The 16984-nt window shown below is 41.0% G+C and overlaps 1 protein-coding gene across 5 annotated transcripts in view; it reads left to right on the plus strand.

The window, feature by feature from the left end:
- mpp7a (MAGUK p55 scaffold protein 7a) overlaps positions 1 to 16984 on the plus strand; it is an 82559-nt gene that overhangs the window by 20909 nt on the left and 44666 nt on the right. For 2 of the 5 annotated variants that reach the window (XM_032550737.1, XM_032550739.1), the window contains exons 1-2: positions 350 to 522; positions 11051 to 11207. In XM_032550737.1, the coding sequence (XP_032406628.1) occupies positions 11171 to 11207 (37 nt within the window). In that variant the 5' untranslated portion in view covers positions 350 to 522; positions 11051 to 11170. Of the gene's footprint in view, positions 1 to 349; positions 523 to 11050; positions 11208 to 16984 lie in introns of those variants that run through there. The other 3 variants (XM_032550740.1, XM_032550741.1, XM_032550738.1) reach the window with 2 other exon arrangements.

Raw genomic sequence — 16984 nt, forward strand, 5'->3', positions numbered from 1 at the left:
CTCCAGTGGTGTTCGTAAATCAAATTCAGGAAGTAGATCATTAGTATCTTGTCATAATTAAAACTTACATTCAGTCATAAACAGTTTCCTCCACTGCGGTTTGATCAGAAACATTGTGCCAGGAATAAGTTTAAGGGGAGGGGAATTAAGGCGCTACAGTGCATTCTCACTGGTCAACTCTGTGAAAATGGTTAATCCCTTTCTGTTTGGATGTGAGCAGTTAGTGAAGTGAAAAGGGTGGAGTACCATGAGCCTTTAGAGAAGCGGAAAATGCAACAGAAACAAAACAAAAAAAAAAACTCGAGTTTCAGGTCTGTTCAGGTGAGTGGAGACTCCCAGCCAGGCAGGAAGGGAGGGAGGGAGGATTCGTTTTGTGGGTCTGCGTTTTAGCGCCTGTTCTTGTTGGTAAAGCCGTCTCTTCAGGAAAAAAGTGATCCTGTGAGTGAGATTCTACTTGGTGGTGATCCGTGTTGTCAAGATAAGAGGTTCTGTGTTCTTCTTCACATCTTTGTGCTTTGACAGGTGAGCTCCTTCATTTTCATGTTTGTTTGTGCTCGCAGCAACAAGTGTTTTTGGTTTTCATTTGTGTCTTTTTGAGTGTTCTGGTTGTCCATTTGTGGATGAAGTCCAGAAACGGGCGCGTAGATATATTTTTGTTCCCAGGGAGGGAAACAAATGTCACCAGACATGTTTGTTTTGGTTTTGAGAGTGCTTTGAGTCGTACTCTTCCTTGAATGAACCCTGAGCTCCTGAAATACACCTGTTTGTTTAGCTGTAAAATAAATTAACAACTTACCACTGAGGCTCTTCCATCACTTTGCTGGGTTGTAGAGGCGACTGAAAGAAAAAGAAGAAAATTAGGTCTAGCTTAAATACAATGTCTTTCAGAATTGAGCTCTTTCACATTTTTATGTTCAACCTCAAACTAAAATGCATTTCCTATGGGTTACATATAAGAGACCAGGGGTCTCCAACTGCAGTCCTGCAGGTTTACATGCAATACTGCTCCACACAACCTTCATTACTTGTCCGGCGTGCCATCAAGTTTGCAGTCATTGGATTCAGCAAAGCAAGGAATAAATGCAAAGTGGAAGGAAAATGAGAAATTATTTTCTATTTATTTTATTCTATTTATTTAGTACACCTCTGAAATTTGGAGGGCATAGTCAGCCCCCATGAGGCAATGCTCTGAACAACTATTCACTGCGCTAACAGACTGCAGGACTTGTCTCCTGCAGAGATGAAGAGCTTTGTCCCTGTGTTCATCTGCAAACTGCAATCTGACTTTTCATGTTTCTTTTGAAGTAAAGGCTTCTTCCTTGCTGAGTGACCTTTCAGCCCATGTCTGCACACAGCACCGTTCCCAGCGGATAACGACTCTGTCTGACCAGATTCAGCAGCGTCTACATCAGGTCTTTTGCTTTTGTTCTGGGGTCTATCTGCACATTTCGGACCAAACCCTGTTCATCTTTGAGACGCAGAACTCATTTCCTCCTTGAGCATTATGATGGTTGGACATTCCCATCATGTCCATACTTGCATATAATTATTGGAACAGATGAATGTGACGGGGCTGCACAGTGGCACAGTTGGAAGCCTTGCAGCAAGAAGGTCCTGGGTTTGATTCCTGGCGCGGGGTCGTTCTGCATGGAGTTTGCATGTTCTGCCTGTGCATGGTGGGTTCTCTCCGGGTACTCCGGCTTCCTCCCACAGTCCAAAAACATGACTGTCAGGTTAATTAGTCTCTCCAATTTCTCCCTAGGTGAGAGTGTGTGTGTGTGTGTATGGTTGTTTGTCCTGTCTGTCTCTGTGTTGCCCTGCGACAGACTGGTGACCTGTCCAGGGTGTACCCCACCTCTTGCCCGGAATGCTAGCACTCCTCCCGACCCAACAAGGGACAAGGGTGTTAGACAATGGATGGATGAATGCTACTCCTTCAAGCATCGGTAGATTGTTCCCAAGGATGAACCGGACTGGTGCAGCTGCATGATTCTCTTCCTGATATCATGGCTGATTTCTTTTGACCTTGCCACCGTATCAAACAAGAAAGGCATGGCTTTAAAATGCATCAACAGGTGTGATTCCAGTTAACTCAAACTATCAGAAGTTTGTGGAAGGAAGCTCAAAATGTTTGACCCAAGTTTTACATTTCAAAAGACAGTTTTCTCAAATTTATGTAAACTTATGAATTCAAGGGAAGTTACAAAATACAGTTCTAAAAAATGCTCTTGCCAAGTTTTCTGGCATTTAGGAAATGGAAACAATTTTGTTAATTCTAAAGAAGCTAAAACAAGCAAAGGTTTTGGTCTTATTTCACTTCAAACAGTAAAATAAAAAAGTTTTTATTATTCAGTGTATTCAGTGTTTGTGTACATAAATTGTATGTATGTGTATGTATAGGTAAATATCACCAAGCTCTTGCTATATGATGCATAAGACTGTATATGCGGCGTTTTGAAGAAATTGTGGTTGGTGATTTTACACAAGACCTCTCAGCACGTTTGAATGACAAAACTTTTTATGAACTGTTCGATGCTGTGAGAGCTCTATTGGAGCCAGCCGCACTTTGTCTGGGAACCCCCCTCCCCAATCTTTCTACTACTTCTCCTCTACAATGTTTCTGCCAGTTAGTAACATCCAGCAATTGATCATGTGACTTGCGTTGTGAAAAAGGTGTTTCCATTGCAGATTTGGGAAATGCATCTATTTCGATACGGCTACAGAAACCGCCACATCCTAGCGCAAAAACTTTTTATCGAAAACATGAATTGTGGGAAAATGGGCACGTTTTCATTAAGTAAATTTATTTTTGTCATTTCAATTTGCATAATACAATGGTTAATGGAAACGCAGCTACTGTGAACATACAGGAGTTTGGGGTGGAACATTTGCCATTAGCAAAGTTTTAGCTGATATCAAGAGACGCCAACTCCCGTTTGTCTGTCAACCTGTCTTACAATGCCAACATTTGGAATTTAAACTTCTCTTTGTCAGATACTTCACATTTACTCAACATGAGTAAATGTTGCTCCTCTATGTGGCTATAATCTGGATTTATTGGAGCTCCCAGGAGGAATCACTACAGCACAGACCACAGTGTCGTATTTGTTAGCTAGCAGCTATTAAAGACAAGACACTCCAGAAATCACAGCCTTGTCCCACCAGTGTCCTACACCTACACCTCTTTGGTAAAGGAGGAAATCATTATTCGACTAAATGTTTTTCCACAGAACTGAAAAGAGAAAGAACAGTGCTGGCATACATTTTACTTTGCTTTCTTTTTTTTTTTTTTTTACAAAACTGTTTCCTTCTCCAAATGCCATGTGGATGAGTATTGCCTGAGTAGCTAATTATACGCAGCTTTCCAGAGCAGATTGAAATGTAGTCCGAGTGCGAGCCTGTCTGTAAACAAATGTTGGTCTTCACCGCAGCTGGGTCCTCTGCAATCATCGTCTGTTGGTGTCATGGCTGGTCGGGTGATTGTGGCTGCAACTCTATCTGGTTCTGTCCAACTGACTTTGCATTCTGCGGTCGCTACAAGAGACGATAACATAGAGCAGCTGAAATGAAACCTGATTTTACATCCAGTCTGTCTTCACAGCTGCCTCCGTAACAAGCAGAGCTGAAGCTCAACACAGCAAATTTATGTCAAATTAACTTTATTAATCCACATTGTAGATCATGTTTCATCTATCAGCTGTTCTTCTGTATCAGTCTCTAACTTTCTTTCCGACAAACGTGAGATCTGCTTGTGTGTTTGCTGCAGAGTTGCATGCTTTATTTTGCCTTCTAACATATAGCTGTTTACTGCACACCGTTAATCTGATGACTTGGCAAATATTTAGCTCTTGCTGTAGTAGTTTTTTTTATAAGTTTCTGGAATACTCTCAGGTTTACTTGAAGAGCCCACATTTTTGTCGAACTTCAGCAGTTTGTCCAACACCTGGGTCAAATCCTGACTTAAAGGGACCCATTCTTGACATGATGGTACTTGGAGTGGACCACAGTTTATCAGCTGTTTGTCATTCTGCTTTTAGAGAACTGACCACGGCTTCTTCACAGGGTTTCTGGCCACAGAGGGAAATTTTCACTGCTATTGTCTTTGACTTCCAAAATCATTTGATCCTTATGTTTGACCCTACCTTCCTGGACAATAACCTAATATCAGGATATATTGCAATAGACACATAATATCAACAGAAATTGACATTGATATAATTTTGATCATTTCACAGACCTCTACACAAACTACACGGGGGATGTAGGCAGAGGAAAGGCTTTAGCTGCTCAATCTCTGATGGCGAGATAAGGATGGCTAGTGGCAACAACTAACTCGCTCACTCTTTGGTTACCTAGCAACAACCTGTTGAGTAACCTGCGCAGCAGCAGTTCCAGGTTTCACCAGCATGTCTAACTGCTTAAAAATAACAAAACGGCATGGAGTGAACACTGTGGATTAAACAGGAAAGGTCACACCACCAGTTTGTCAGTATTTCAAATATTTAAAACAAAAACGAATCAATAATCATCGATACTGAGCAATAGAAAACGCTTATATCGTGTTACATTTTTCAGCTGCTTCCTAGTATCAATGCTCCCACAAAGCAGCTGCAATGTGTGATTTACATCAAAAGACTTTCCATACAAAGTAGCCTGTGAATCACTGCACTTGTCATCATACATAATGAGTTGTTTTAATAAAACTTTTGGTAGCATGCATTACTTCTTTTTTTTGCCAGATGATTTTTGCTTTTAGACTTAAAACCTAGTTTCTATATTTTGCTTTTTTCCTTATATTTTAACATGATGTTTTACTAGATCGTAGCTTATGAAACATTGAAAACATTCACTGTTTTGTTTCAAAATGCTAAAAAATAGAAGAGAAAAGACAACCTGCAACTCTTGCAGAAGGTGCAGTGGGAGGAGGAGGAGCTGCAGTAAACAGTCAAAGGACATTAGGATGCATCACTTCTGACATGACGCAGCATATACACACTGCTAACCTTTTCTGGACAAAATATTTTTCAGATGTCTCAAACAATCAGAAGAAATATTTCTCAGAGAAATGAACTTTGCAGCAGCCTTTTGCCGTCTATTCTCTTTCTTCTTGCAGAATTTCAGTCTGTTTGTTTTTCTTGGACAAAACTTGCCTAATTTCTTTTCCTTTTGCCACGACACTGGTGTGTCGATGCGCTCACACCCACCTGCTGACCAAGCCCTGGGCCTGTAGGACGCCCTCCTGACACCTGCTGGCCAGTTTTGGGCAACACAAACACTTGGTGGTACAGAAAAGTGCACTTTTAGTTGCGATGGTGTTAGCGATGTTCTTTGCATCACTGCACACGTTTCTTTGAAAGTAAGATTACGAATCCTGGAAGAAACCGATTTTTAAATCTCCTGACATATTTTCTGAGATAGAGATAAATCTTTATTGTCATTGTCACAAGGACAACGAAATTTAAAAGGTGCCATCAGTCAGTGCATATGCTTAAAAACAAAAAATAACTGTCTCACAATTCACACACAATGTAAGAATTAACAAATAACTGGTAAAAAAAACAAAAAAAAAAACAAATAAATAAGAACAGCCACATTCTCACATACATCATTTATGATGATTAATGGTTGTTTTCGATTGCATTTAGTTTTGTTATTGCTATCGGGTAAAAACTGTGTCTGAGACGGTTGGTTCTTGTTCTGATTGCTCTGTATCTTCTGCCTGAAGGCAGCAGTGTGAACAGAGAATGTCCGGGGTGAGAAGTGTCCTTTGTGATGTGTTGTGCTTTTCTTAGACAGCGGTCGCTGTGCAGGTCCTCTAGTGAGGGGAGAGGGCAGCCAATGATTTTTTGGGCTGTATTCACAACCCTTTGGAGAGCTTTCCTTTGAGCCGTAGTGCTGCTGTTATACCATACGCAGATACAGTAGGTCAGTATGCTCTCTATGGAGCACTTGTAGAAGAACACCAGCAGCTTCTCCTTGATGTTGTTCCTCCTGAGAACCCTCAGGAAGTACAGTTTTTGCTGGGCCTTTTTTATCAGCTCGAAGGTGTTCATGTTCCATGTGAGGCCCTGCTCAATGTGGACCCCCAGGAAACGGAAATCAGCTACCCTCTCCACACATTTTCCCCCAATGGTTAGTGGTGTAATGTCCGTTTTATTCCTCCTGTAATCTATTATGAGTTCTTTTGTCTTTGAGTTGTTGAGGAGCAGATTGTTCTCCCTGCACCACTGCAACAGCTGCTCCACCTCACCCCTGTAGGCGGACTCGTCGCCTCCTGAGATGAGCCCCACCACTGTGGTGTCATCAGCAAACTTGATGATGGTGTTGCTGTGGTGGGCAGAGGTGCAGTCGTATGTGTACAGACAATAGAGCAGGGGGCTCAGCACACAGCCCTGTGGAGAGCCAGTACTAAGGCTGAGGGCAGTGGATGTATGTTTTCCCACCCTAACTCTCTGCTGTCGGTTGGTCAGGAAGCTCATAATCCACATGCAGGTGGAGTGAGGGAGGCCCAGGTCCCCCAATTTGTCCACCAGTCTGTGAGGGAGGATGGTATTAAAAGCAGAGCTGTAGTCCACAAAGAGCATCCGCACATAGCTCCCCTGCTGCTCCAGATGTGACAGAGCAGCATGGAGGGCTGTGATCACAGCGTCCTCTGTGGATCTGTTGGCTCTGTAGGCGAACTGGTGGTGGTCAAAGCCTTCTCTTTTAAGTTGATAGTTGGATTAATAGTGATTACAGCTAAACTCAGTCACATCTTTAGCATTGCTTTTGATATTACCTATACTGAAATTTATTGATTCTGTGAGAGGATGGGCAATATGGTAACTATAGATTTTTATTGCAGGTTAAGTGTTTCATGGGCAAAAATCATTCATTGCAACAATTCATTATATATTTGGTCCATAATGTTGTCATCTAACATTCCTAAAGTTTTTTTAGCAAACATTTTAGCTTCAGGTTCTCATTTGTCATGCTTGACTTGAGTACTCCTGGTTGATTTAGCCGTGCGCCAAGAACTGAAAGACAATAAAAGGATGCCAAGAGTTGAATGCATTAGTCGTAAATTTTAATTTTTATGTAAAAAAAAAAAAATATTGGTAACTACAAAATCTTTTTTTGGCCCTCTATTTTCAAATGTGCAGCACATTCAGAATTGAAAATTACTCACAGTATGGTTTATTTGGTTCCTGTGGTTTTATCAGTAAAAAAAAGACTTACTTCTCTTGGATACAGTAAGTTACAGTACATTGTCAAGATATTTTTTGAAGAATGGCCTCAATTTATGCATAGAAAACTTTAAACGGCTGTTGGCCAAACTTCCTGCTGAGCAAAGAAAGGAGAAGAAGTCCAACATATGTTTCTGGACAAAATAACAACTCCACTTAAATTATAATCGCAGAGAAGATTTCTTTTATTGGTCACATACTTGTGAAGTCACTATTAGGCCTGTCGCAATAAGCAATGACTCAATTACTACGGTAAATTGAAATGAGCTTTTTACATGATTGATTGTTTTTCTCTTTCTACCAAAGTCTGGATGACAAAAGGCTTCAGTTTGGTGCTTTGGTCTCAGTTAGCCTCTTTTTCTGTTGTTTCAGTTACCTTGTTTTAGATATTTAAAATGACTTTGAGTTCTAGTGTTAATCCATCCATCCATCCATCCATCCATCCATCCATCCATCCATCCATCCATCCATCCATTTTCTTACACCCTTGTCCCTAGTGGGGTCGGGAGGTGCTGGTGTCTATCTCCAGCTAACGTTCCGGGCGATAGCCGGGGTTCACCCTGGACAGGTCGCCAGTCTGTCGCAGGGATTTAGTGTTAATGTTCATTAGAAATGAGAGTTTATTGATCATTGAGAGGGTGAGCTCGCATTAATATACGTTTATCGTCATTGTATTATTTGAAAATGGTCTTAAAACAGCAATTTTATCGTTCATGGCAAAAGCTTCTGGGACAATTTGTTGTCCAGCAAATATTAATAACATGACAGGCCAAGTCACTATCAGGTGTACAGTTAAAAAAAAAAAGGAGTCTCTCTATTTAACAGGAAACGCAGATCAACTATACTTTAAAATTATACTCTTAAAATTCAGGAAATGTTGAAAGTGACAACTAGCCAACTGTATTTTCTGTCATATGGGTTTGGAACACTTGGTTTAAAATAATGAGGCTGAATTTGATCAGCAGACTCTGAAGCTGGCAGACAGTTCGGCAGCACATCTGCTTGAGCTGTAACTGGAGCAGGTGAGACGGTTCTAGGTCTGGATGGGTTTCCAGTCATGTGAAAAAGATTATCTCGGCTGTTAACGGTGGGCAAATAAAATCCATCACTCTTAGTTGACCTTCCTGTCAGCTACTTCAGGTTTAAATAGACCTCTCCTGTTCTGTAGTTGCTCTTCTTGTCCAGGCGTAGATGGCCAGACGATAAATGGGGATCTGTTCCACCCAGAGGCAGGGATTGAAGGCGCACACATTTTTTTTTTTTTTTTTTTACTCTTGTAGCTTCCCTGATGAGGCTCTAATTGTCTTTTGGCTGTTTGCTTTGAACACTCATCATTCCTCCGACCTGTCCATGGAGAGAAACAAGAACAGACTGAATAATAAAACTGATGTGAAGTTTTGGAGCAGAGCTTTGACTTGATTGGCTCTTTCAGAAAGGTCTTGCAGGTCATTTACCTGTCAGTGCTTCACCTCCTGGCCCTGTTGATGTCAGAGGAACTTTAACAACATCCAGCTGAGAGCCGAACACCTCCACCCATGTTGCTCCTCGGTTGGATGGACAGGCTTGTTTTGGAAAAGTGAGGAAGAAAAACAGTTTCCTACACCCCTGTGTTCCCCATGTCCCATCTATCCATCCACCACCTGGAGCTATTTTCTCTTTAAATACTGATCAGACCTTGTGTTTCACACATCAAGGTTAAGCAGGAACAGATGGGGTGTCTCCAAAAGATGTTTTGTCTCAGTTAGGACCAGAGAGCTCCAAAGTCTACAGTTAAAAGGCAAAATTAACCACTAGATGGCAGCAGATTCATTTGTTTCTTAGACTTTCATTTCAAGAAGGTGGAATACCCTTTTCCAATTATACCTACCATTCCATTATACCACATGGCAGAGTTTTACTTCCCCAGTGACCATCTGATCCTGTGTGATCTGAGCAGACACCATTGGAGCGTGATGAGGGTGGAGAATCTTTATCTAAGTCCGTCCATCATGAGCCTGTTGGGTCTTGTTAAAAGTCCCAGGTGTTCCTGAACCGGCACCGTTCCTCCTGACCTTCAGAAAGCTCCACCAGAAATGACAAATCCTTCCTCAGAATGATTATGTGGTCAAACTAAAAGTGACCGACTGATATTAGAGGGCTGTTAAACTGCTCCACTCTTCATGTCCTCTGTCCTTTGTCTTTCTCCAAGTCTGTCCTTTCAATCACCACGTTTACAACAGAACCGTACAGAGTCTCTCTGGGGAACACTGAACTGATTTAACATGGGTCAGCTCTCTTGGCAGCAGCTCAGTGGCCGTAAGGTTTGGTCCTCTGTTCAGGATGTTGTAGTCGTGGCTTGAGGCACAACTGCCCTTCTTTCCTCTTAACCTGTTTTATCGCTGATTACAAAGTCCTGAACTGCAGTGAACTCTGGTTTTATCAGGTTTTCCATTTTCACTTCAGGCTCAGGCAAAGCAGTTTAAAACGGCCAAGAAATCTGGACCTCAAACTGGCATGCAATTGAAGCTGGGACTGGAACTCTGATCTAGCGTTGGAAAACCGTTTGTCAACTATGTCCTGTTTGATGATCCCACCATACTTTGCACATCTCAGTCCAGAACAACCCACCGACTTGATCACTTGCTCACTTCATCCTCTTCCTGACTGCTTTCTCTGAAAGGTTCCATCAGGTTTCATATTTTTATTTTTATTTTTTATTTTATCTACAACTACTACTCAGTGGTAGTTGTTATTGTGTCCTGTCTCTATGCTGTAACTGCGAAGTAATTTCCCTGCTGGGATGAATGAAGTACTTCTATTCTATTCTATCAGGGGCCCATTAGGTCCTGGTTGATTTCACACCTTGATATTTCTTATGCACATTATATTATTTTTCTGATCTTGAAGATCCCAATTTTTCCTCCAGCTGTCACAGCAAGTGGCTGAGCAGGAACTTCTCTACAGTAGAGTATATGTTTTTTGGAGTTCTTATGGTTGACAGAGGTTACAGACCAACAGACAGTCATTAATTGATCCAATGGACGTTAAATGGTGCAGTTGTTTGGGTTGTATCTTTTTATATGTTGCGTGGTTTGGGGTCAGCTGAACTGTGACTTCAGCTCCAGCCGTGGATTGGGTTCCCTTTGAACTTGTTCTTCAAATGTGGTGAACTTCTTAAAGCACCCCAAGGCCTTGCAGCTCTGCCGGGCCGTTGACGTAGGAGTCAACATATAACGGACCATTAAGCTGCATGCTGCAAAGAGCTCAATGTCCATTTTTCCATTCCCCGTTACCACACAGTGTTTTTTTGACTGGTTGCGTGACTGTAGATGGGCAGCATTAAATACGGATGAAATTAAGGCCGACCAGATCTGTTTCTAGTATTTTGCGGCATTTTTAGAAGTTCCAGTTAATCAAACTACGAAGCCACGCATCTATTATAAACAATTTGTCAATGTGGCCACAATTATCTGGCTGCAGGAAGGATCTCAATCAGTCACAGACTTTCCTTCTCCTCAGTGGATAAGGTTCTCCTTGTTTCTGCTGGACTCTGAATCAAGTGTGTGTAGCTGAATGCGTGTTTGGGTTCAGGCGAGGTGTGGTTGACTCATGTTCACAGCAGGATGTTCTGCAGCTTTGGGGAAAACCTGTTGGACCGTAAACATCCAGGAACAACTTTGAACTTAATGTGCACACGCTCAGTCAATCTTTGGCTCACCTATAAAAGCATATGAATTTGCAACATATGTTTTTTTTTTGGTCTGTGGTTGCATACTGTTGCATTGCCCCCTAACATGTGTGCAGAGGATGTTCTGTTTGACAAGCAGGCTCTTGTTTCCTCGCAGGGCTCCATGGCATAAAGGCCGTCTTCAGGTCCAGCTGCTCTCTGGGGTTTCTCACCACTCTGACACGCTGCTGCCATTTTCCACAGCCTGAGGGAAACCAGGAAGCTGTCGGCAGGAGACATGCCTGCCCTGGCCACCGGAGCCGGCCACGAGCCAGGTACGGGACGCTCAGCAAGGAACTCATTCAGTAACACAGTTTTCTGCACAACCACACCCCAGTGCAGGTTGCCCTGCCAATGTATATTTAGAAAATACATTGGCAGGGCAGAATTTTTTTATTTTTATTTTTTTAGTTTTACTGGAATGGTTGACTATGTTTGACAAATGTTTTTATAGAGTTGTATCCAGAAAAATGAGAAACATATTACTGGAAAATTACAGTTTAATAACAAAATTATGTGACAGACACACTTTTTTATTATTTTTTCTTTCTCTATGTGTGTGTTTGTACTTTTTTATGTTATGAACTTAGAATGTTTCCTGGTATATTAACCATTGTGCCTTGGGTACAAAGGCTTGTCATAAAGTGGTTGACCTGTATTGTTAAGGTTTAGTAGTTAAGGTTGGAGCAACAGTACAAAATAAGTTGATCTTAATTGAGTGGGTGGACAATAAATCAATAACAACTTTCATTGCGACAGACGTAATAAATATCAGTAGATGATACAGCTGATAAAATACTCAATAATTTCACTGAACTCCGATCCGAAACCGCTCAGCATTCTGGGGGATGTAGGCAGAGGAAAAGCTTTAGTCTCTCAACTTCTCATCACTAGCTAAGCTAGGCTGGTGGCATCCACTAACTCACTCATTCTTTAGTTACCTAGAAACAACCTGTTGAGTAATTTGTGCATCAGCAGTTTAAGGTTTTCCCACCATGCCTCATACGTGCTTAAAAATAAACAATGGGGTGAAGTGAAAACTGTAGATCAAACAGGAAAGGGCCCACCACCAGTCTGTCAGTATTTCAGATATTTAAAGCAAAAAACTAACAAATAATTATTGATATCAGCTGAAATGAAACCCATGTCATCCAGCCCTTGTGGTTAGGATGGTAGACTCAGGCATGAGAAGAGTTACTAAAATAAGCTGAAGTCAAATAAAAAGCTAGAATGAGGAATTTACCAGAGAGCACCAACTCGTTCCTTAGAAACCGTATCCTCCTGTCGTGCTTGCTTAAAATTACACATCCTAACATTACCATTTGAGTAACCCAATTTTTCCTAAACCCATAAGCAACTCTAATCTTAATTTTTACCAGTAAACAACGAACACTACACATTAAAACTTAATTCTCACCAACGCCCTAACCCTAAAACCTGATTTCTGACCAGGCATGGGTTCACAAAAAGCCCGTTGGTCTTGATAGAGATGATTATACTATGAAACAGTCCTAAAGAGGTAACTTAAACAAACACACTCTCTGTAACAGTTGAAGAACAACAGGATATATAGGGTCTGTTCTGATGAATCCAATGTGTGTAATACTGCATTTTCTGAATAGACTGACAAAAGCCCCATCATTGTGGAAATCTCTCCGGGCAAATTAGAATGCCAGACCATCACTTTTGATTACGGTCATTGTGGGCAATTACCGGCAGGGACTCAGGTTTCCAAATAAAACCCATAAAGACTCCTCCAGCCCATCTCCTCTTCTTTCTCCTTGATGGTCCCGTGAAGCTGTGTTTGCAGAAGAATCTCGGTGAACTTTCTGCTTGAGCGGTGAATCACTGATGAAGTCACGAGGTCTTGTGGGCCGCATGGCACCAGGACAGTCTGGCCTTAAATCAAAGAATGTACAGAACACCGGTAGTGTCACGCCTAATAGCACATTATACCTCTGTCTGGATTACTGGAAGTTTCTTAGACCTCCGACTCAGTCAGACCTCTGCTTCGGTTCGGTTCCCACTCTGGGAGACCCAGACAGGCAAACCCACTTCTCTGTCTGCTGCTCCTACCTGCACTTCATTAGCTGAAAGGTTGAGTTTAAGGTTAGTTTTCCCTTTACTTTCTCATGCTAACATTGCTGCTGAGACCTTCTGACACCCACATCTGGTCTACGCCATTTAGTAGTCACTGAGCATCCTGCTGTGAGAGTATTGGCTCCTTGTACACCCATTTCCTCTTAGCATGTTGACGTCTGTGATTCTAGTTTTGTAGTGGTGGAGGTGCCTACAGTAGATCATTCTTGCATTTTATGAAAATACTCTTTTTTTTCAGGGGATGAAACTAGCAGATTTTCTTAGATGGTCTGAGACGAAGTGGAGAAATCTAAGTTAGTCACTGTGTTTCCATTGACCAAAGTATAAAATAAATAAAATATAAAATAAATTTGTTTAATGGAAACACAGCAATTTTGAAAACACTCAAGTGTTTTGATTTTTAAAAAAAGAGCTAGGGTGAGGTGTTTTTATTTTTATTTTTAATATTTTTTTGGGTTGTATCTAAACTAGTGCATTTTGCAAAATTGCAATGGAAGCATTTTTTTTTTCCATCATAAGTTATGAGATCAACAGCCCGATGTTACTGCTGGCAGAAAAGACGAAGAAGACGACAGGAAGTGGTAGGAGCATGTTGGCACGGCATGTTTTTTCATGACATTTTTTTTTAAACATACTTAATTGAAACACTGCAATTGAGAAATTGTGTTGTTGGTTTCTTTTTTTTGCTTGTTTGTTTTCTTCTTACCAGAATATTGACATTTGTAATGGAAATGTAACTAATTTTTACAAAAAAAAAAAAAAAACGCCAAACAAAACAGAAGTTCAAAGACCACCTCCTTGTGGTTGGATGAGTATATTACAACTGGTTGTAATGTACTGGCTACATCTTCTTGACAGATTACTGACTCATTCACCACATTACTTTCATGTTGTTATAAGCAACAGCAACATAAATCAACTGAATGCATTTGCTTTTGTATCCCATAACGATTGTTCAAACTGTAGTAGAAAGCCTCGGTCTCAGACCTGCTTTAGTCTCTGGTAGAAAATGCAGAAGACATGAACACTTATCTGCTGCAGGTAACATAAAATTAATCAATACTTGGAAGAATGCCTCTTAAAAAAATCTGATCTGTGCTTTTCGTGTCTTCTCTGTGTCAATGTTTGAACGGGACAAAACTTTTAGCAGACGTGCTAATATATCACTGTATATAAATGATTTATGCCAGCATGCAACTTGTCAAAGCAAGGGCATTGTTCACCTATGTATAAATATATGTACGATTTTGCAGAATCCTAGTTAGCCAAGTCTGACAATAAGTCACATGATGAGGCTTATTTACTTGCAATATGGTCTACAGGACATATTGCAAATAAAAAATTGACATAGGACTTTAATGTGTCAACAGATTTTGACACTACTAACCCTGTGTCACACCGTACAATTTTAAAATGCAACACTAATTAAAAGCTGGAGCAGGATAGCATCAGAAAGCTCTGGTAGAGAGATCAGTCTAGCTAGTGTGAGCACTTCTGGATTCAGAACAGAATGAAGAGGATGAAGGAAAGCAGAGTGTTTAAGACATGATCATAGCTCGGAAAAAGTGGAAAAGTAAGACCTTTTGTTGCAGGAGCAGTCACACTGAATTGTTTTTAAGACAACTTCTGACACTGTTTTTCATTTATTGTATCACATGTCATCTATTGTGAGAACGGTACATTAGGTTTTCACATGGAATAAACTCAGACTAATTCAATTTTGCAGCTCTTTCCTGATGACAAAAGTTCTGTCTGTGACAGTCGATAATTGCAAAGTGTGAACTTGTAATATGATTTACCCAGTGCAAGATGCGAGTGCATTGATGGCTTTTATTTTCAGGTCTTATTGATGCAGCTTCACTTAATGAATTAACAGTCATTGTTTTTGTCTGGTAAATTGTTGAGGTTCCTTGTGAGTCGAATGCTAACGATCCCTGAACACACGAAGCTCCAACCTTCCCCTGTCTCTTCTAAAGACCCCGTTGGCCTTTTATTAACCTCATTAAAGCTAGCAATGTTATTCCAAGCCGGACCTGCAGGTTCTATCAAGGTTTACGGCTCCCACACAGCAGTTAAAGGTGAGGACGCTTCAGCCACGCACAGCTGCAGAGGAGGAGGCTGAAAGCCGACACATGGAAATGTTTGAACGGGACAAAGCTTTTAGCAGACATGCTAATAACCACCGGCTGGATGTGGTAAAGGAGATGGCTGTATAATGACACTGAGTAATGAGATACAGATAATCTGTAAACCACTCTGTGTCTTCATTCTGACATAGCTATCAGCCGTACTAGTATATGGGCATGTATAGGGAAAAAAAAAGTTTCCACCCTGACGGAAAAGAATCCCGAGCATCTGGTCTTTAGTCAGTTTCAGCTTGTTGGAGACATTTGGAGGTTTTTGGGGCCGACTTGGTCTGTGCTGAGGGGGCTGGTGGATCCTCTGGGAGCTTCAGACATTTGTCCTGGTCAGTAGCCAGCAGGCGGCTCACTGCCACACTGATACTGTACCAAAACTCTGGGATATGTTGCCACTGGAAGAGCTCCCAGTTTCCAGTTAGATCAGAGTAGTTCTAAATTTCCACTTCATCTTTACAACTAAATAACAGTATCGTCAAAGAGAGCAGATGGATAAGAAATAAATCCAGAGAGCACAACAGAGAGGGACAGACGAAGAGCAATGATATCTTTTATTTGTTTGAATATCCAGAATTCTTCTTTTTATTGGGTTATGATGATTTCCTTCCTCCAGCATGCTCTTCCAAACCCTGCTGAGTATTAAATCACTTATTGTTGGGCTGGACATGCTCACATATATTACAGAGAACCTTAGATAAGCTTCTCAGTATTACAAATACAGAAATCCTGGGACTGAGTGTCATCTTTGTTTTAAGCATTTATCGACTACTTGTTCTTTTCACCCCCCCAAGGGTGAAATGATGGATGCAATAATTTGATATAACCTTTTTATAAAAAAGGATTGTGTGCACAAGTTAGAATTTCTACTTGAAATCTCACAGGGTAAAATGTATACATACAGATTTTTACAGATATGTGTGTATGCTGTAAAAAAGTATTTAACCCTTTACAGAGTTGCTATTTTTCACACTGTTGCAGATGATCAAACAAATTAGAATTTTGGACATTAATATATACACATACATATGTTAGTTTTCAAATGATTATTCATTCAGAGGAGAAAAGCTATCTAAACCACTCCTGCCCTATAGGAGTAAGTAATTCCCCACAAAACCTTATAACTAGCTGTGTCATCCTTGGCAGCAATGACTGACTGATAACTGGTGATAAATCTTTAAAGAAGTCTTTTAATTCAGCCATGTTGAAAGGTGTCCGAGTACGAACAGTGAGTTTAAGGTCAAGTGTTTTGGCTGATTGTTCTGCTGCAGAACCAAAGTGGAATTGGGCTTAAGCTTAAGGTTCATGTAATGATGGCTAGACATCCTCCTGCAGGAATTCCTGGTAGAGAACAAAATTCATGTTTCTATCAACTATGACAAATCACCTGGAACACAAAGCAGCCCCAAACCCCAAATCAAAGGCAATTTCAGAGAGATAAATAAACAAGTGCAAAATAACCAGTCCAGTTTGTTTTGACCATTGTCCGCAATAAACCTGTTTAAACTTTGCTCTCATGATCTGTCCTAATGACCTCACTGTGGTTGAGTTTAAATCTGCAAGTCATTTCCTGATGGTTATTTTGAAGCCCAGTTTGAGTGATTGATCTACAATATCCACCAAACTGAAGACTGGAGCCGAGAAACGACCACATACCTTCTGCTGCTCCCGAAACCACCAGCTCTCAGTCTGGTTCTCTTTAGAGGGAATTTTAAATATTTGTTCCCTCTATATGATGGCCTGGTGATGTCTGAAAGGCCGTTTGAATTTCAGGCATGCGTTGTTCGGAGATGACTCGGATTCAATCATGTGCTTCC

The sequence above is a fragment of the Xiphophorus hellerii genome, chromosome 21 (assembly GCF_003331165.1).
Source record: "Xiphophorus hellerii strain 12219 chromosome 21, Xiphophorus_hellerii-4.1, whole genome shotgun sequence".
Classification (NCBI taxonomy): domain Eukaryota; kingdom Metazoa; phylum Chordata; class Actinopteri; order Cyprinodontiformes; family Poeciliidae; genus Xiphophorus; species Xiphophorus hellerii.